Below are 21532 nucleotides of genomic sequence, written 5' to 3' on the forward strand. Positions count from 1 at the left end.
GTGGTGAGTCACGGCAAAGGGGAAACACGAGAGTATTCTGGATAGTAACCCCTTCTCAGATATATGGTTTGCAAATATTTTCTCCCATCCAGTAGGTTGCCTTTATGTTCTGCTGGTTGTTTCCTTAGATGTACAGAAGTTCGATGCAGTCCCACGTGCCCATTTTTGCCTTTGTTGCCTGTGCTTTTGGTGTCTTGGGGGAGGCGGCAGGAAGCATAGGGAGTCAGGCACCCAAATGCAGGGATCATTTGGTGGGGGGGGGGTCCCTTGTCTGTCTTCAGATTTGGCATAAACAGTGGCAGTGGCCTTGGGGAATCTGAGTGTCCAGAGGAAGTGAAGGCAGCAGGGTCAACCCCAAGCACCCAGATCTGCTGAGAGGAGAACTGCTTCCAGCAGAGGCATGACCTATCCCCAGGGGAGAATGTTCTCAATGGCTCTTATAATCAAGTCCAGTGCTTAGTGAGATCAGCTCCCCCAGCCCTCCCCCAACAACCCCCAGCAGCTCACAGCCTCACTCCGGCCTTTGGTTTTGTTTTTGCCCCCGGGGCTCTCCCTGGCTTGCCTGTGTGCCCAGGTGCGCATCTGAAACGCGCGGTTTGTTCTATGCAGTCCTGGTCTGTAGCAGGAGCACCTTGGGTGTTCAGTTATTCACTCATGTTGTTGCTTAAAAAGTAAGAATGTCACATGAATTTCACAGGGAACCAAAATCTCTCTCTGTGGTTAGGACCCACTGGTGTCTTAGACCCGCTGGGCTCACATGGGCCAACTGTAGTTCCTCCCACAAAACTGTTCTTCAAATAGCTGAAGATTCCACGTCTCCCAAGCCACTTTGCTTCTCGCTTCTCTTCTTCGACTTAAAAGCTCCATTTTTTAAAACCTTTTCTCTTTTTAAAAATTAAAAATGTATTATTTTTTCAGAACAAAAGTAAACACCAATGGTAGAAAATCTAGGGAGTACAGAAAAGTGTAGAGAAGAAAACCTGCCCAGTGCTGGCAGTATACCCCCTTGCATAATATGCTCATTAAATACTGTACTTTTTCCCCAAAGTACTTATCTCTACTGTAATTAAACAGTTATTTGGGAAAGTATTTAATGACCATCCTCTCCTCCTTTGGTTGGATGAGCCAGGTGAGGACAACATCTGTTTCTCTCCATCACTGTTTCCCAGAACCTCACACAGACGCTGGCAGTGCAGGGACTCAGAGAATATTGGTTGAATTAATGATGGACCAAATGGCTAACGTAGCCTTTCTATATAGATTTTAAAAGTATAAAACTGGGGTCATGGCTTAAATTGTTTTGTATTCTTTTCTTTTTTATTAAACAATTAAGCAATTTTATTAAACAATTTTGCTATGTGAAAGCATTCTGCCACGTTATCATCCACCCAAAACACAATTTCTTATGGCTACATAATACGCCATCATGTTGGTTGTCACAGTTAAATTGACCATTCCCCCGTTTTGGACAATGAGTTGGTTTTTAGGTGTTTACCTTTATAAATAATACCTATCCAAAAATTTTAACTTATCTCTAGCTTCTCTGGATACCTTCCTGTAAGCTGAAGAACCGGGTCAAAATGGAAGGGTCATTTTATTGCTTGGTGATTCATAATTATGAGATCCTTCCAGAAAATCTAAATCAATGTACATTCTCCCCTTCACCTTGGCTATCACACAGACTATTTGACAGGACAAAATGAGATCATTTTAGTTTAATTTGCGTTTCATTAATAATTGGTGAAGATGAATCTCTTTTCCACCATATTTTATTCATTCATATACCTTCTTTATGAACTGCCTATTCATGCTATTAGCTCTTTTTTTTCTATTGAATTTTTACGTTTTTCTCATTGACTTGTAAATGATCTTTACAGATTTATTTATTTATTTATGGCTGCGTTGGGTCTTCACTGCTGTGCGTGGGCTTCCTCTAGTTGCGGTGAGCGGGAGCTACTCTTCGTTGCGGTGCGCAGGCTTCTCATTGTGGTGGCTTCTCTTGTTGCGGAGCACGGGCTCTAGGTATGCGGGCTTCAGTAGTTGTAGCTTGTGGGCTCAGTAGTTGCAATACGTGGGCTCTGGAGGGCAGGCTCAGGAGTTGTGGTGTGCAGGCTCAGTAGTTGTGGCTCGCGGGCTCTAGAGCACAGGCTCAGTAGTTGTGGCACACGGGCTTAGTCGCTCCACGGCACGTGGGATCTTCCTGGACCAGGGATCAAACCCGAGTCCCCTGCATTGGCAGGTCGATTCTTATCCACTAAGTCACCGGGGAAGACCCGATCTTTACAGATTAAGGAAATTGCTTCATTGTCATATCGTCAAATCTATCGTTTGTTTGTTCCTGTTTCTTCCAGTATAGGCCATGCTTATTAGGACTCACACTTAGGGGTCTTGATTCAAATGCAAACTCAGAATTCACCTGCTGGGAGAAAAATCCACCTCTCTCTGTAAGGAAAAGTCTTCTCATGTTCTTCCAAAGGGTTTTCCTGAATGTGGTCCACACCTGCCCCAGCACATCAGCCCATCTGTCCCCCATCCCAAGGGTGACCCTCACCCCCTCTCTCTGCCACAGCCGATTGGTTTGGAAGCAGACACCTGCACAAACGCTGGACCAATCAGACCCCCTTGCCCTGGAATTAGGAATTGGGGCGAAGATATGCGGCTTGACATGGACTTCCATTCTGAAAAAAGAAGCACCTAGGTGCCTGACACTGCCACTGAAAGATTTCCATCCTTTCTTGTCTTTCTCCTCCTGGTCCAGTGGTTCTCAAAATTGATCATGTACCAAAGATTCTGATGCCGAGATCTAGGTATAGTCTGGGTATATTTATAGCTGATTTTTAACAAGTTTTCCATGTAATTCTTCTGCATACCAGCTTTGAGAACTCCTGCTCTAGACTATTCTAACAGGGTAGTGGCAGGAGTGTGGCTGTCCAGAGGGGCCTTGGGATTGGATTCCACTGCTAAGCCCCTCCTCCTTGTCCGTTGCTGGCCTGGCTTCTTCCAAGACAGTGGAACGGGGCATCTTAGCCAATGGGATCTAGAATTTCTGGAGAAGCATTTCCTCTCTGGTAAAGCGAAGCCGCCCCTTTCCCCATCCATGGGCAGGGCTGAGTGAAGACTTGAGGCTGAAAGCAGCAGCAGCAGCCCCCTTGTGGCCATGAGGAGGACTACTGCCGAGGACAGCAAGAAGATGCAAAGACCCCGCCGTTCTTGTCCTGAGGTAAGGAATGTTTTACAATCCAGCCCTCTTGTAGTTTAGTGCTGTTAAGAGCAACTGAAAGCATCTGAACTGACCCAAGCCCTCACTGGCTGGTCCAGATTCCCAGGACCCTGCTCAGACCCACCCAGATGGTACGCTTAAGGGAGGGGGCTGGGTGTCTGCATTTTTCACCAAAGTTCCATGTGGTTCTTTTGAGAAACACTGCGATGAGGACTTTCCTAAGGGGTGATGTGGTGCAGTCAAGTGCAGATTCCTCGGCCAGGTAGCCTGGCTTTCAGGCCCCGTTCTGCCCCTTTCTGGCTCTGTCACCTTGGTCAAGTTATTTAATTCCTCTGTGCTTTAGTTCATTATGGGTAAAATGGGGATAATAATTCTTAGTGCCTAATTTATGTTGTGAAAAGTTAATTTTTAAAATGAAATGTTAAATTTAAATTCATAACAATTTAAGTCGTGAAAAACTACTTCATATATAGAGTACTTAAAAAGTACATGGCGGGCTTCCCTGGTGGTGCAGTGGTTAAGAATCCACCTGCCAATGCAGGGGACACGGGTTCAAGCCCTGGTCCAGGAAGTTCCCACATGCCGTGGAGCAACGAAGCCCGTGCACCACAACTACTGAGCCTGCGCTCTAGAGCCTGTGAGCCACAACTACTGAAGCCCGCGAGCCTAGAACCCGTGCTCGGCAACAAGAGAAGCCACCACGATGAGAAGCCCGTGCACCGCAACGAAGAGTACCCCCGTTCGTTGCAACTAGAAAAAGCCCACGTGCAGCAATGAAGACCCAACGCGGCTAGGTATTAAAAAAAAAAAGTACACGGCACTTAATGAGCAGTACATGAGAATTAGCTATTATTATTATTGCCAGATTCTCCCGGCAAATCATTACATCGTTTGCCTTACTAATTACTCACACGCTCGGCAACCTTCAACGGCTCCCCAGCTTCTTCACAATAAAGGCCAGATCAAAGCAGGGCTGCTACCCCATACTCCCCGTGTCATCTCCTGCCACTGTTATCAGATCTCGCCTTCAGAAGCAAGATCAGCTTCTCCACCTCCAGACCACCAGGAGGAAATGCCCCCCCCCCCCGCCATCTTCCTCCCCAAGGCAGGTGAGATTTTCAAGGCCTATTATACATTTGCTCTCACTCGTCATTTCTTCCCTTGGCTTTCCCATTGGGACCAATCTACTCCATGAACTCTCTGCAAAAGGCTGTACTTGTCACAGATGGCTGGGTTTGTATGTCTTACAACTAAATTCTCCTCCCCTCCCTGATGAGCTTGGAATTCTCCAAGGGAAGCATCTCCATTATCTCGGCTCCAGCATCTGGCACACGACAGTCCCAGAGCTGCCCTCACTGGGCCCTGATGATGGGGCAGGTGCCACGCCATGAACTTCATGCACATTTAATGAAGTTAATCCTTATAGCTGCCCTTTCCTGCATTCACTTGGTAACTGTTTTATTGAGTGCCTAGGATGTGCCAGGCCTGGTGCTGGGTGGCAGGAAAACAAGACTGATTACTTCCTGCTCCAGGGAGATTTACAGTCTAGGAAACTAGATATTAAACTACTAGTTGGGGGCCCACAGGCCAAACTGAGCCTTCAGAATTTTTTTTTTAAGGCTTTCAAAATCAACTAGGTGGGTTTCCCTAGGTCAATGACCTCTGGCCAAAGACCACCAGGGACACACCTGTAGTTGGATAGGTTGATTAGTCATTATAACGAAGGAAACCTCATACCACGCGAGCCGTGGAGGGTCTCAGTAAGAGGGTGTTAGAAAGGACCTAAAAAGTATTAGAGGTTTGGGGCTCATGTTAGATGATTTTGGGGGGACAGTTCACGGAAGCCTGCGTTGGAGGCTGTCAAAAGGTGGGGACAAGTCTATGATTTGGTATCTTAGCGACTATTACTGAGAAGCACAGAAGGTAAAGCCGTAGTAGGTAAAGCAGCAGTGTCACTCAGCTCAGTGGGGGAGGAGGGGATGTCTGGTATTCCGTGGCTCAGGTATGATGACAGAGGGGTTCTGTCTTCATCCTGTCCCACCACGATCAGAGTGGCCCTGTCTCCTGCAGACATTCTGTGAACCTGTTTGCGTTCACCAGGAGAACAGCACGACCCACCAGCGAGAGTCAGCCCAGCTCCCAGCAACACCAAGGCCCAGCTGATGCTGCTTCCTGGCTCTCAGGGGCTGCTTTCCTCCTCCTCTGCTTATTGTCCAAAGGCCCGCCCACTCTCCATCACAGTGGATCCACTGTTGCATTTGCTGCCACTGCCTGATCCCCAGGAGCACCTGAATTTACGTTTCTGGCTAAAGACTGCTTGTTACGAAATAAAAAATTAATTGCAACTGTGATATGTGTTAGGTGAGGAAGCAGTGACGAACCTAACCTTAGGGGTGGGGGGGGTGGGGGGGTGGGGGGAGGGAGAAATCATAGGTAGCTTCTAGGTGGAGGTGACTTTTAACCTGGGACCTAAAAAAGTGGGAGTTAAGCAGAAGAGGTGGGAAAGATCATTCTAGGTCCAGTGATAATTCAACTCATATTGGCTGGGGGCTTGCCATGAGCCAGGCCCTGTGCAAAATTTTCCGTGTGCTGTTTCATTTGATTTTCACAGCCCCTGATTGGGTAAGTAATGAGAGCTAACCCTGACAGCTCTAAGTGTCTTCCATGTAGGTGCCCATGGCAGCCCGGCTGGGACCCTCTGAGCTGAGAACCAGCATTACTTCCATTTTACAGCTGGGGAAACGAAGACACCGAAATCCTAAGTCACCTGCCCAAGGTTACCTGGTTAGCAAGTGATGTAGCTGGGATTTGAACCCAGGCAGTCTGGCTCAGGACCTTAGACTCTTCACTACCAAATTCTGTGGCCTTTCTATTTATTCTTGTCCCCACTTTAAAAACGAGACACCAAGAGCTATTATAATTTGCATCGGTCACACAGCTCCTAAGGCCCTGTGCAGCCAAGACCAAACTTGGGGACCTGACTCCAAAGCCCCATGATTTTAAGCCGTGAGCTTAGAAAATGCATATAGGGTGCTAATTTTTTTTTTTTTTTTGCCAGCATCAGTATCTAATTTTACTGCTTTTATAGAAAAGTTCTTAAATTAACTGCCAAACTGTAGGCAGCTTTCAAAGCTAGCAGAGAATAAACTTTACTTTACATCCAACTATTACTGGGCTGAGACAAGACATATGAGCTGAGTGAGGGAGGGTTTCGTTTAATCAAGGACTGAAGAGGGACAAACTGCCCAGGACAGTAACTGGGTGTGGGTATCTGGAGGAATCTGCCAGGGTGAGGGGTCAGACTGTGACTTAGGGCAGTGAGCGACCCTCCAACTGGGTCGAGGCCCAGAATCCCCCAGGTGCTTGTTAAAAATGCAGATGCCTAAGCCTCAGCGATTCGGGTTCAGAGGTGCAGCCCAGGCACCAGTATCTTTAACAAGCTCCCCTGGGATCCTGGTCCATAGGTAGGTCTGGAAACTGCGGCTATGCCAACATTGAAGCCCAAACCTGGGGGAAGTCGGGCCCAGAAAACCAAACTAAACAGTGTTAAAGAAAGGGAAAAAAAGCAAGATTCTGCTTGTTTTGTGGCAGAAATGCAGGCGCAGTCAGGGAGAGCAGCTGGATCCGGCAGAGACTCGGCATCCTGCAAATCTCGCCCCATGTGTTAATCTCTGCATGAATAAAAGCGGTCGTTTATTGAGATACTGTCCCAGGTCCTTTATGTGGATTACTGCAGAGTCCTCACAATAACCCAATGATATTAGGTATGAATTAGGAACCTAATTCTACTACCTAATAGTATTAAGAACCATTATAACCCCTTTCTACAGATGAGGAAAATTAAGCAGAGTAAGTGACTTGTCCACAGGCCAGGATGGCAGACTGGGATAAATGTCCAGCAGTCCGTCTCTGGAGCTTGGAGCTCCTGTCAACTCTGTGCAGTAGGTACCACCATGAGCTGGGCACAAAGAGGGCTCCAGGCCTGGCCTGAGCGTACAGGGCAGTTGGCAAAACTGAGGCATGGCCAGAGTGAATGGCGGCAGGGTAGTGGAAATGCTAAGAGGAGGGTGAACATCTCTGAGCAAAGAACTAGGACAAAAGAAGGGGCAGTTATTTGGTGTGGGGTCAGCTTCACTGATAGATGTGAGATTTGGGCAACTGTGCATTCACTCCACAAAGAATATGGTGCCGGGGATCCACGGTGAACACGAGGGGTGCAGCTCCTGACTTCATGGTGCTTAAGGTTCAGCAATGGGACAGACCTTGAAGTTTGTTCTGCAAATAATCATTTAAGTACTGGGACTTGACCTGGTCTGGGAGAACCGTGCGCATGCATGTGTGTTGTCAAAGAGGGGCTCTTTGAGGAAATGCCTTTAAGCCCAGCTCTGACACACGCATAAGAATTGAGTCAGTTCCAGGCAGAGGGAACAACACATACAAAGGCTCCCAGGCTTGAGGAAATGTGGCACACTTGGAAAACAGAAAGGACATCATCAAGGCTATTGCAATTCAGAGGGGAGGGGAATGTCCTGAGATGAGCCAGATCCTCTGTGTGCAGTCTGTCATGAACCTTAAAGTTTTGAGGTTGAGTTGGTGTCAGGCAGGCAGGAAAGGTATTTTAGGCAGAGGGAACAGCATAAGCAAAGGCTTGGAACCCAGAAGGATGCAATGGCCACCAATAAAGTGTAGGCCTTGAGGTCTCCTCACGCTGGGGCTTTGTGTCCCAGGCTTCACACCCAGTGTGTGGGGTTACTGGGAGTTTGTGTTTGAAGATAGGGAACCCAACACGGAGTCTTCAGGGAGAAGACCACGAGGGTAAGGGCCAAAGCACTTAAGTCCCAGGACCGTCTTGAACCTGTGGTGGGACCCTGGCCATGCCTCATACCCACTTGCAGCATTACTTTGTCCAGCTGTAAAATGAGAAGGTTGTACCAGGCTCATCTCTAAGGTGGTTTTCAGTTTTAACATTTTCTTGGTGACTTCCTTTAAAATGAGAATTAAAATAAATTCGGGAGAAAGTGGGAAGACCTCAAGGTAATCCTACTAAAGTTTGTGAGGTGATCAATTATATTTCAATGCTTAAGGAATTCAGCAGAAACATTATTTTGGGGGCATTAAGGAAACAACCACAAAATTTTGCTTGTTGCTGAAAAATTCAGACACCACACCAATGTACAACTGATAGGGCGAAAGTTGGTACCCCCACTTCAGATGTTCTCCACACCTCGGCTCCAGATTAACTGCTTGCAAAACATTGAGAACAAGTCAGAAGCTGTTGGTGTGCTCAATCAGGCTCACAGACGTATCCTGTTTGGCCAACAAAGTTTTAAAATTTCGGAAGTTTTACATTTTTCAGTTTCTCAGAAAAACCCAAATATGACTGGATCCAAAGAGCAGCTTTCTCTACTTTACCACAGTCCTCACCATTCCCTAATGCCTTATGCACAGCTTACTTCTCTCATTAACATTACACGCTTCATTCCTGTTCTAGCAGCTTTCCGTGAATATAATACTATGTATGTATGCATATATATGCTTTTTTACACTTACCTTGAGAATCTATGTCTGTACAGAGATCTAGCTTCTCTTTTCAATGCTAAGTCACATTCCACTGTCTGAATTTATTCATCTAATAAATTACTAGATTACTATTCACTATTCATCTCTGGTATTTATTCATCTAATTTCCTCTTGACATATACATACAAAGGTTCCATTTTCTTTACAGTATATAAGTTAAGCAAATACCCATGTACATTTGTTTATCAAGTTTTATAGGATAAATACCTAGAAGTGCACTTACTGGGTAAACATGTTTCTGTACATTTTAAAATTTGGAAGATTTTAAATGTAAGATTTAAAGATTGAAAGATATCACAAAATTGCCCAGTTTATATGAATTTACATTTCCAGAAAGTAAAGAAAGGAATATTTGATTTGCATTTCTTTAACTACTAAGGCAATGGAGCATCCTTTTATGTTTAGTGGCTCTTGAATATCATCTGCTGCCCTTTGCTGACTTTTCTGCTCGGTTCTTTTATTGAATTTTAGGAGTTCTTTATATATGAGGGACATTAGGCCTTAGTCACACATGCGCTGCTATTTTTTCCCCAGTTGTCTTTAGACTTTTTTATACATTGTTTTTCCTTTGGAAAAATGGTAGCTTTATTTACAACCTCATCACATGATTCTTTTTCTTTTGGGGGAGGGATCCTACAACCTGTCTTCCTTGGCAGGCACAGTATTAATAAATATAATTTTTAATTTAAAAATTGGGATGCCTTTAGCTAACGAATACGTTTTCCATTTCCCCACTGGATCCAGCAGTGTGTCTACCAACTATCTCAAAAATGGCTTACTTCCTCTTTTTAAAGTAATCTGTCTGGTCCCGTAAGGCAGATTATATAGGTATAAGTATAGGGGCGTGTGCGTGTGTGCGTGTGTGCGTGGCGTGTGCGTGTGTGTTTGGGTCTCTGTGTGTGTATAATTTTTACTCTAGAACTTTTGCAGTTTCATGCTGCACATTTAAATTTTACATTCATTTGCAATTTATTTTGGACACAACCAAGAACTAGGATGAACTTTTCTGTTTTCCTGGTTGGTAGCACAAGGGAGGGGAGGCATCAATGCTTATTTATAGATTTAAAAACTAAAAAAAAAAAATTTAAACATTTTTTTGTCCCTTTAGACAAATAATGCAAATTCAGGAATCACACACATACTCCCACCACCCCAAATTACCACCTTTTCCTTTTTACCATTTCCTGCGAGTATTTTTTCGTAGTATATAGGTTTTTGTTTTAGAAACCTGGTTTTTGTCTGTTTGTTTTGTTTACCACATGACAACAATTTATAACTGCTACCACTTAATGTTTTAACCTAGCGGTTCCCAAACCTGGCTGGGCAGCTGTCTTCCCAGTGGAGCTTGTTAAAAATAATGAATCAGCAACCCTAGAGGGTTGGCCCTGAGTGTCTATATTTTTAACAAGTTCTGTGGAGGCGTCTGGGACATAGCCAGGCCAACTCTAAGTGACTCCCCCATCCCCCAGCCATACCTGTGATCGTCTGGGTCTCAGAGGTGATGGTTCGTGTGGTGGTCTGAGTCTGGGTGGCGGGCACCGTTTCCTCTGATACAAACTGTACCGTGCTGGGCGCCGCCCCAGACGTGCCGGTCAGCTGGCAGCCACTCTGCTTGTGAGCTACAAAGGCGTCCAGGTTGTTAAACTGCTGCTTGCAGATGCCGCAGATGTGGATGTCGGGAGTCAGCTCAACCAGCACTGTTGTGCCACCTGGAACTCCATGGGACACAGGGGAAGTCACAGATTAATTCCAAACAGCTTGAAATTACAACACAAACCAGATTCATGGTAAAAAAAAAAAAAAGGGCACGGTGGCAGACAGAGAGACATAGCTAGTTGCTGGCCCAATAGCTATTCCATTCCCCTCTTCTTGCAAACAGAATCCCAGTTCTGCCCTAGCAGCAATGTACCCAGACCCAAGTGATGCTCCTGGTCATTGCCTACAGGGGCACTAGTGGTATTTTATGTGAGAAGGTTCTCCAATGTGCAGGGCTACCCTACACGTCAAAGGACCAGCAGCCATCTCCTACCCCAACTAAAAGGTAGTCGTACTTCCCAGTCATTATGAAAACCAATGCCCCCACTATTCCAACCCCCTATCCCATTATGAGAAGCACTAGTCTAAATAATCTTGGTCCACTACATACTTGGGAACCCCTCCAGCACAATGCTGGAGGAGCTTCTGGGAAAAGTGTGGCTTTCATGATAAAGAGGGATCTGACATTGTTAACACTGTCCACCTCTTCTTCTGGCCTTGAATGCAGATGTGATGCCAGGGCCTTCTGCAGCCACACTGTAACCATGAGATAAATGCTAAGATCTCTACAAAAGCTTACTTCACTGATCCCCTGAATCAACCCTGGAATCAACCAATTCTAGACTTCTCATTAGGCCAGTATAGTTCAGTTTTGTTACTTGTAACCAAAATTCATTCCTAACTGACAGAGGCGTTATTTCACAATAGTAATAATACAAAGAGTTAATACTGTATTAACATTTGCAAAGCACTTACCACAGTCCTGGCACTACATTAGAAAGTGCTATATAAATGTTTGTTAAATAAAGAAATACAATTAATAAGTCTCTAACCAATATGACTACCTTTTTATTTTTAAAAATTTCTTTGCCTTATTACAAGGAAACTCATGTTTATAACAGAAAATTTGGAAGAGAAGAAGCAAGGAGGGCTATCACTCACAATCTTTCCACCCATGCATACCATGAACATTACAAAATATTTTCTTCCATTCATTTTCAGTTAAAAATTATTTAAGATCCTAGTGCATTGTAAATTAATATTTTTCCCACATGCTATCGCACAAGCATTGTGCTATATCACTAAAATCTCTATAAAATAATTATTTAATGACAACACATTATTCCATGTTTTCCAAGCCTCATAATTTCTCAGTAGCTATAAGATTTGTATATTATTCCCAATTTTCCCCAGTCTAAACAGTACGAGAACTACCTTTGTACACATATGGTTGGCATCCATGCATCATAATCTTTTTTGGAAAATTTATAAAATATTTGCTTTACGTCCAATTTCCCCCTTCCAACCAAGACAAGACATCTCTGTGCAGAAATACAATTTGGTTGACTTGCTATGAAGAGATCCTCTGGGCTGAGCATGGTAATGTTTTATAAGCCATCTTGCAAACACCGAAATCAATGGATGGAAGGAATGGACACTTTTCTTCTCCTCTGGAACACTGCCTTCCTGTAGCTACTAAGGTGCCCAAGCTAAGAGGAAGACAAGGAATCAAGAGATGCAGTGATTGCATCGCTGAGGATTCCTTAATGATCAAATAGGACTGATACCCAGGAAGAAATGGGGAGAAGTTTCTGCTTCATATGATGGTTATGAGCATTAAATGAGATGGTGCTTGTAAAAGGCCAGCACAGGGATCCCCTCCCCCAGCGTGTCACCTGGTGAGGTTATTACTGAGGTGCCCTATTTGAATTTGAAAGTATCCCCTCCGAAAATCTGTATTAATTGAGACCCAGTAACAAACAACGGGCACAATTTGTGCGTATCACCAACAAAAAGAATCCCTTTATCTTTGCAAAGTTCTCCAAACCAAAGTTCTCCAAATCAGAATAAGGGGGCGGGCCGGGGGTGGGGGGTTGTTTAAATATGGCCACGTCTGAGCCCCACTTCGGAGATACTGAGTCATAATGGTGGTGGGCTGAATGCGGGCTAAGGTTTCGGGAAATCTGCGCTTTTCACAAGTTATGCATGGAATACACAGCCAAGTTTGGAAACCAATGTCTCCAAACTTGTAAACAGTAACAGCTAACAAGCTAAGCGCTTACTAGGTGCCAGGGGTTCTCAAACTTTATGTGCATCAGAATCGCCCAGGATAAGGCCGCCCTCCTCCCCTCAAGCCCGCCCCGCCACCTGATGGGTGGGACGCAAAGAGTTTTTTTTTTTCCTTTTTTCTTTTTTTAAGTAAGCGCTCGAGCTCCCAGGTGGCCGGTTTGCGCTCAGTCCCTGGTCCACACTTTGGGAAACAATGCTCCGGGCGAAACCATGGACTTGAAAAAGGCTGTCTTCAACAAGAAAATTAAAATGAACCCCAAACTCAAAACGACCACGGCCCCGTTCCCCATTCAGATCTCCACCTTTAATGTGGAAAAGGCTTTGCAGTAAGCCGGCAGACCTCGTGAAAGTCCCCGAGCCCCAGACTTCCAGAATTTGGGGCCGCCGAGACAGAAGTTTTCCCATCAGCGTTGCCGCGGTTACCCCAAATCTACCTCCAAACTCCGCCGGGGGGCGGGGAATGCCCCAAGGGGGTGACGACTGTCTGAACGGCACGCCCTCCCCCACGATTCCCTTCCAAGAGATCTCCGGAGGCTGGAGAACGCCCCCGCCCCCGCGCCGGCTTGGGGCCCCCCCCGCCAGCCGTCTCCGGCGCCTCCCGCACGGCGCGCCCGCCGCGGTCCCCGAGACGCCGGTTCCAGGCCGTCACCCTGATTTCGGGGCCCCGGGCCTGCTAGCTGCGTCGCAGACGTGCTTGGGCCCGGGCCCCGGAGCGCGCACTGGGCCCCGGAGCGCGCGCTGCGCCCGGAAAAGCACTTACTTTGCACCGAGCCCGGGAAGCTCTCGCCCTCGCTGCTCGCGTTCATGGCCGCAGACTGGGAGGTCCCCGGCCGGCCGGGGTGCCAGGGTAGGGGGGCGCGGGTCTACATGGTGCAAGGACTTTTCCTTTTATTTTTCCACACCCCCCAGCCTTCCTTCTCCCAACTCTGCGAGGCGGGGAGGACGGATGTAAAGCAAGCTCCACTTCCGCTGCCTAGAGGGCGCTGGCCGGGCTCGGCCGCCCCAACCTGCCTTTGCATCAGAGGCTCCCGGGGGAAGCAGCGGTCCAATCCCGATGCCCGGGCCGCGAGGCCCTGCACCCGCGGAATCCCCCGGGAGCCGGATGGCGCACACGCGTCTCCGCGGGTTGGGCGACCACGGGCGGCGAGGGATGCGCACCCCGGGCTGCGGCAGCCGGCGGCCAGCTCACACCCTTGCTGTCTAGGCCGGCGCGTTTGGCCTCCCCGGCTCTGGCGCCTTTGCACCTGCAGCCCTGGGCGTCTGGTCCCCACTGTGGCCGAGCAGCCGTGTCGCCCCCGGGTCGCCCGGGTGGTTTGCAGAGAAGACCGAGTCGGGCTGCAGTTGGGTGGGTGCGCGGGGCGCCGCGGGCTTGGGGTGAACCCCGGCTGAGCGTCAGCGCCCGGCAAATCAGCAGAGCGCTGGGCGGGTCCCCTGCCCAGCTAATGAAATAAAGAGGACCGTGATCACGTGCCTGAGTAACAACTGGGATCAATCGCTGTAAGCTCCCTGCTCGGGGGTCTGCCAACTTTTTTGTGCATCACAGCCACCTGGAGAGCTTGTTAGGACGGAGACTGCTGGGCCCACCCCAGAGTTTCTGACTCAGTGCGTCTAGGGTGAGGGCCGAGGATGAGCATTTCTAAGTTATAAGGTGAAGTTCCTGCTATTGGTGGACGCTGCTTTCCCTGATCTGACCGGTTGCCTGACTTCCTCTCTTTACTACTCTCTCCTTCCCTCAGGCGGCAGCCCCAAGCACTCTCCAGCCTCAAGGCTTCTGTGCTTACTGTTCCCTCTATCCACCTGCCACCTTCCATAACCCCTTCAGGTCCTGATTTCAAATTCCCATCCTTAGAGAGACCCTCCTTGGCTAGCCCATTCTAATCCTGCAGTCCCTCCTCCACCACCCAATGGCTCCCTCTTTCCTTCCGGTCAGCTTCATCTTCTTAGAACTTATCACACCTAACACTGTATATCTGGAATATCTCTATCTGTATCTAGCTATCAATCCATCAGTCTATCTGTATATCTGTCTATAGAGATAGATGACAATTTACTTATTACCTGTTTTCCCTTGCCCCTTACATTCAATAAATCCTAATGAACGTGGGATTAAAAATAACAATCCGGGCTTCCCTGGTGGCGCAGTGGTTGAGAGTTCGCCTGCCGGTGCAGGGGACACGGGTTCGTGCCCTGGTCTGGGAAGATCCCACATGCCGCAGAGCGGCTGGGCCCGTGAGCCATGGCCGCTGAGCCTGCGCGTCCGCAGCCTGTGCTCCGCAACGGGAGAGGCCACAGCAGTGAGAGGCCCGCGTACCGCAAAAAAAACAAAAAACAAACAAACAAAAAAAACAATCTCTTTGCCTCAGTGGGCACTCCAATCTGGACTTGGAATATCACATGGTAGCGCTTGGCTAGGTCTGAGAAGCCGCTCCTTTGGATGAAGCCTGACTTCTCCAGTTTACCCCAGTCTCCACTCCTCCTTAATACTTCTTGATATCAAGACTGAGTATCAGTTCTCCTAGATCATTGCCCTTGTGCTGCATGTATTTGAATTTTTACATTCAAATAAAATGTATTTATACAAAATTTCCAACATGTTTCTGATAGAAAAAGGGATTTACCCCCCCCATGGTTTAAATATTCCTTTTGACTAAAAATCTCTACCAAGGAATTACCTGTATTACCTGTGCTATGTCATGTAATCCTCAGAACAACACAGAGATAGACACTATCATACTAGTTCATGGATGTAGAAACAGCCTCTTAAAGGTTAAATAAATTTCCTCCAGTCAAAAGGCCAATAAAGGACCAGCTCAGTTAAGAATCCTTGAGGGCAAGTATCAGAAACTGTAGAAGAATAGAGATTTGCATAGGCTTCAAAGTCAGTCAGTTAGAATTATATCCTTCATTAAATGATTCCTGGCAGGAGATTTCCAGATACTTTCTTCAATTATTAAGAAAATACACAATATTTTAAAAATTCTGGTAATATCATAACAAGAATAATGAGGCCATAGTCACTGGGTTGTCATCAGTTTTGTGAGCAAAGATATCCTTCTCTTAACAAAATCATTTATAATTTCAAGTGATCAAAATTTTTTTGACAGTAGACATTTTAACAAGTTTAGTTTCCTATGGCAACCATGCACAATTGACTAAAATTTAAGTTCTCGAGGCAGAAACTTTTATTTTCTTCCTTGTACACCAGCGTCTATAACAGTGCCTGGTATCTAAAAAGTGATGGCTGGATGGGTGATTAGTATCATGGTTACTTTGGAAGATAACTATTAAAGCAAACCTTTGACTATTACAGAAAAGCATTTTTCCCTTTTCAGTAAACATACAGACAAAAGTGTGGTACAATGACAGAATCTAGAAAAATTATAGATTCCATTTAAGTTGTGTGGTAACTGGTATGCAAATACCTTTTTAGTCTCCTTTATTTTCCTAGACAAAGGCTAACAAGAATGGCTAGCTTTGCACTTTTCAGAAGTACTTGTGTCAGCAACCTCTCCACTCAGTTTCCTCAAAAGTACTACAGAAAATTCTGGCCTAAAGTTTCACCTATAAATTGAACCAAGGCTGGTGAGCTGACCCTGAGTCTGTTGCCCTTTGATCCGTTCCTTGCCACTCTGCTCAGCTCTGCATGTCAGCGGAGATGACCCCTGTCTGTAATTTCCAGGCTTCTGGGGCTTCTAGCTTCCTGTTGGGTTTGCCTAATGGATGGAAGGAAGAAACCAGAGTATTTCTCTGCCACTCCTCTCCCTATCTGGGTGGCAGTGGCTGTGTCTCTGCTATGGCCCCGGATCCCAGAAGGGCCCACTGTGGCCTCAGCTTCTGGCAGGTGACTGGTTCCTGGTGTCTGAAAATATGTCCTCCTCCTTTGGTCCCCAGCCTTCTCCCTGGGGAGCAGGGGTAGTGACTTCCAGCCGTTACTAACTTCTGGTTGCCTAACCATTCCCATTTAGCCTTTCAGCTCTTTCATCACCTGTGAATCAATTCCTGACATCAACTTTACTTAAATCCTCAGAGTTGCTTTCTCTTTCTGGTTGGGCTCTGGTTTAAGGTTTGGATTAAGGTTTGTGGGGCTTATAATTTTCTTCTTGCTTTTCTGGATGCGGCAGGTGATTCTTAACTGGAGAGTGCCTTAGAGTCTCCAAGGGAACTTGCTGAGAACACACATGCTCAGGCACCACCCAGATGCATTGGAATAGAATCTTGGGGCGTGGGCTCCAGGCACGTAGCATGGAGGCACGTCGTGGATGACACTAGCAAGCCCCTCCTGACCTTTTCACTGAAACCTGATCTGAAATCTTGGAGCAGACCAGGGGAAAATTTTTTATATTCCAAAATTGATTCACTAACAATATTTAACAACTGCGTGCAGTCCTCACATAAACATGAAGGTCAATAAAGAAACACTTGAAAGTTAAATAAGTGCTAAAACCTACTGTAATAGGATATAATCAAGACTCAACCTGTCGGGCATTAAGTGGTGATTACGCAACCAATTATTTTGATGAGAGCTGGCTTTGAGTCTTGCCTGGCATCTAACGGAGGGTGGCACACCTGTGTTTTAATAGTATATTCACTTAGATAATTTCATACGAGCAAGCATACACATGCTTGATTTTTTCACTCTTTTATATAGTTAATATCTTAACATGAAAACACTCAAACAGTATAAAAAGGTATACAGTGAGAAGTGGGCGCCCCTTCAACCTCTCACAGCCCCCCCCCAGTTTCCTTTCAGGAAATAGTAACTATTACCAGTTGCTGGGGTGTTCTTCAGAAAGGTATATGTATATCCATCCATTTCTTTTTCTTCCAAATAATACCATAATGCAAACAACACTCTACGGCCTGCTTTATTTTATTTTTTTTGCATAACAATGTATTTTGGAAAATATTGCTTACAAGTGGATCTAGATTTGCCTCATTGCTTTAGGAAGATTTCAGGTTTCCATTTGTATATACATATACTAAAATTTACTTAAACATTCCCTGTTAATGAACATTTAATTTGTTTTTTGGTTACCACAGACAAAGCTGCAATGAATATATATCTGTATCTATGCCTGTACAGAAGAGAGTATATCTGTAGGATACATTCCTAAAATAGAATTGCTCGGTCAATGGGTATATGCATTTAAAGTTTTGATGCTTTCCAATGGCACTTAGAACTCCCATCAATAACTTGTTAGGACACCTCTTTCCTACATCCTAACTCACACAGTGTTATCAAGTTTCTGATCTTTGTCAATCTGGTGGGTAAAAAAAAAATGCTATGTTGTAAATTTAACTTGCATTTCTCTAATTATGATACAGTTCTGAATTTAAGCAACAAAACAAAACAAAACAAACTCCTAACACCTATCTATCTCCAACAAAACAGAACAATGTAGTTACAAAATGTGTAATTATTGATTCAGAAGAGGTTCAAATATAATGCATAGATGGCAAAGAAGACACTTTGTTCCAAAGTCTGAATGTCAAAGAGCTAATGTGACAGTTCATGTGAACTTGTGGGGGTCCCCAATATGTTAAAAGTTAGCATGTAATGCTTTGGCCTGTGTGTTTTCAAATAGTTTTAATATGTTAAAGACAAAATTCAAATCAGATATTTGCCTGAGCTTTTGAAACACCCTCAGTGACCCTACGGTTTGAAAGCCATTGCTGTAATTCTCATTTTACAGAATGGGAAACTGAGGTCCTTCCCTTGTGGGAATCCAAAGCTACAGGTGGAAATCTGAAAATATTTATTTTTTTCACCTTTTTGAATACTTTTTCATATCTTTTTATTTTGGAATAGTTTAAGACTCACAAGAAGTTGCAAAAACAGTACAGAGTTCTCACATTACCTTCCCCCCAACAGTGATAACATCATATTCTTTTTGTGTTGCCAAAAAACTCTTGAAATGTTCGTTACTTTTAAATGCTTTTGACCCATCCAAGATCACAGCCAATTCAGAAGGTAGTCATGTCACAATTGTATTGATAATCCAGATTTTCATTACAGTGTCCCAGTAAGTATTTTAGTTAGGCCACACTTGCTAACAAAATCAATAGTCCCCAAAATACAAAGGCTCAAAGTCACAGAAACTAATTTCTCATTCTCCATTCTAAGATGGGTGTTGCTGTCAGTGGAAGGAGGTCTCCTTGAAGGAGATGTGGACCTTCTAGAGTGGGAGTGGGGCAAGTTTTGATGGATGGATAGCTGTCTGCCACAGAAAAGGTTCTCTACTTTTTCTCAGATGATGTATCACCCAGGAGATCTGTAGACCTAGGTTTTAATTCAGTGTATTATTATTTAGCTAACTCTATTGGACTTTTTTGTTTGGTCTTCCTAGTGTCCCTCTCTTACTTCTGATAACAGGATTGCTTCTTTCCATGACTTCCTTTGAGAAAGGTTCCCCTTACTCCACATAATGTTAATCGCAGCCCCCCAGCCCAAAGGTCACAGAGGTGGTCATGTGACACAGACCAAGCCAGCAACTCCTACCATACTGAATTATCTGAAGCTCATCCAAGTTTCTGTACCATATACGTTCTATTCTGTTTCCCAACTGAAATTCTGTTTCTCACTTTATCTACCAGGATCATATCTCCTTATTTAATCTGAGCTCAAGGTCCCCTTCTACGGAACCTCTTTCAGGATCTCCTAGGTAGATTTAAGAGCCTCTCCCTAGATCCGTCTGTGTGGCCATATTCTAGCACTTACCACAGTGTTTTGTAACCACTGGTTGACTTGTTGGCCTGTTTCAGTTAGGATGCCTTTGGCTGTCGACATCTTACATAGAGTTTTTCTCAGTTATGCCTCAAGGCATAGATAACGTCAATCCTCTCAGTAGATGGACAGGAGTGGGTTTACTGGAGCTGCTGGACTGGTTACATTGGTCAGGACTAGCTTTTGTCTCGGGCTGTGTCCAGCCTCCTTCTAAGCTATACATGAAAATACTCGTTTCCTTTCACTAGTGGTTAGTCTACCAGTGGACATGTATGATGTTGTGATTCATAATGAGAAATATGTGTTTGGTTTTCCACCTTTCTTGGCACGGAGCTCCTAAAACCCCTTGGAATTTCCTAAGAGACGAGAGTGGATGAAAGTGTCTTTTTTTAAAAAAATTTTATTTATTTATTTATTTTTGGCTGCGTTGGGTCTTTGTTGCTGCGCACGGGCTTTCTCTAGTTGCGGTGAGCGGGGGCTCCTCTTCCATGCGGTGCGCGGGCTTCTCGTTGTGGCTTCTCTTGTTGTGGAGCACAGGCTCTAGGTGTGCGGGCTTCATTAGTTGTGGCATGCGGGCTCAGTAGTTGTGGCTCATGGGCTCTAGAGTGCAGGCTTAGTAGTTGTGGTGCACGGGCTTAGTTGCTCTGTGGCACATGGGATCTTCCCGGACCAGGGATCTAACCTGTGTCCCCTGCATTGTCAGGTGGATTCTTAACCACTGCGCCACCAGAGAAGTCCAAATGTGTCTTCTGTTATGTTAATGAGGTGACTTTTGGAAAGCCTCTAAGTAACCTAAGTATGGGGGCTGGTTGCCAGGGGAACCAACCCTGTGATTAGAGGGTTGGAACTTTCAGTTTCACCTCCCCCTTTAATCACCAGTGGCTAATGATTTAATCAACACTGCCTGTGTAACAGAGCCTCCATGAAAACCCCAAAGAACAGGCTTCAGATAGCATCCAGGTTGGTGAACACTTGGCCATTCAGGGAGAGCAAGGAAGCTCTGGGCCACTTCCCACATACTTGCCCTATGCCTCTCTTCCATCTGGCTGTCCCTGAGTTGTGTGCTTTTATAATAAACTGGTAACAAGTAAGTAAAATGTTTCTTTGAGTTCTGTGAGTCACTCTAGCAAATTAATTGACCTCAAGGAGGGGGGTCTTGGGAACCTCTGATCTATAGCTATTGTCAGAAGCACAGGTGACAACGTGGACTTGTGATTGGCTTCTGAAGTAGAGTGGGAGGCCATCTTGCAGGACTGAGCCCTTAGCCTGTGGGATCTGACACTATGTACCTGTAGAATTGAGGAGGACACCCAGCTAGTGTTGGAGAATTACTTGGTGTCGAAACACACACACACACACATTGGAACATGTGACCAAGTTCTGCTCAATAAGATGTAGGGGAAATCTCCTGGAACCTTCTGAGAAAAAATTTTCCTCCTGAAAAGAAAGAGGCATGTGAGAAGAAAGCCCTTTCCTCCCTCATTCCCAACTTGATCCTCTTTGCTCTGGGGATTGTCACGAGTGGACCTGGGTTTTAGAGCTGCAGCAGCCGTCTTGTGGACACCAGGTGGCAGGCTTGGGGGTGGAAGCCGGGATGCTGAGGCAGGTGGAGAGCAAAACTGAAAAGAACCTGGGTTCTTGCTGATATTACTGAGCCATCGAACCTACTCTGAGACTGCCTACCTCCTGACTTGTCATTAATTGTAATAATAACAGATGTCCTTATGATTTCAGCCAGTTCTCTCCAAGTTTTTTTTCACATTAATCATGATTTAATCATGATTAAAATGCTAATAATTTAATTATTATCACACTGGGGTAAAATGGCAGGACTTTTGAGGCATTGATGTGGAGGCTGGAAAAGAAAATTAATCATATTTCTTTACGTTATTTCCTTAAAATATAAAAACTCAAATAGAAAAGTTTAGAAAGTAATTAAATATTACAATTTTACAAAACTTCTTGTTATAACATATCAGATTTTTACATGAGAAACTTGAATTTGCATCCATAAAGTTTGTGTATCAGATTTTATGCTTAAAGTGGCTCCATGCAATTCCTGTTTGGGTCTTTTTAATGATGATCATGTTACATATATGATAGGTACCATCAATGCAAAGCTTTGTTAGCACAAGGAAGCTATATAAAAACATATACTATGGTTTTTTTGTTTTCTTAAATAA

General features: G+C 45.2%; 1 protein-coding gene across 4 annotated transcripts in view; it reads right to left on the reverse strand.

Moving 5' to 3' along the window:
* The window catches only part of ZFP64 (ZFP64 zinc finger protein), a 92834-nt gene extending 78835 nt beyond the window's left edge, over positions 1 to 13999 (reverse strand). The window contains exons 1-2 of one of the 4 annotated variants that reach the window (XM_022597479.3): positions 13386 to 13999; positions 10276 to 10515 (exon numbers count right to left, since the gene is read on the reverse strand). In XM_022597479.3, the coding sequence (XP_022453187.1) occupies positions 10276 to 10515; positions 13386 to 13431 (286 nt within the window). In that variant the 5' untranslated portion in view covers positions 13432 to 13999. The remainder of the gene's footprint in view (positions 1 to 10275; positions 10516 to 13385) is intronic. The other 3 variants (XM_089897081.1, XM_022597477.3, XM_022597476.3) reach the window with 3 other exon arrangements.
* Positions 14000 to 21532: the final 7533 nt, after the last annotated feature.

Source organism: Delphinapterus leucas, chromosome 15, assembly GCF_059928025.1.
Source record: "Delphinapterus leucas isolate spDelLeu-1000000601 "Yukka" chromosome 15, BTC_Dleu_Yukka2, whole genome shotgun sequence".
Classification (NCBI taxonomy): domain Eukaryota; kingdom Metazoa; phylum Chordata; class Mammalia; order Artiodactyla; family Monodontidae; genus Delphinapterus; species Delphinapterus leucas.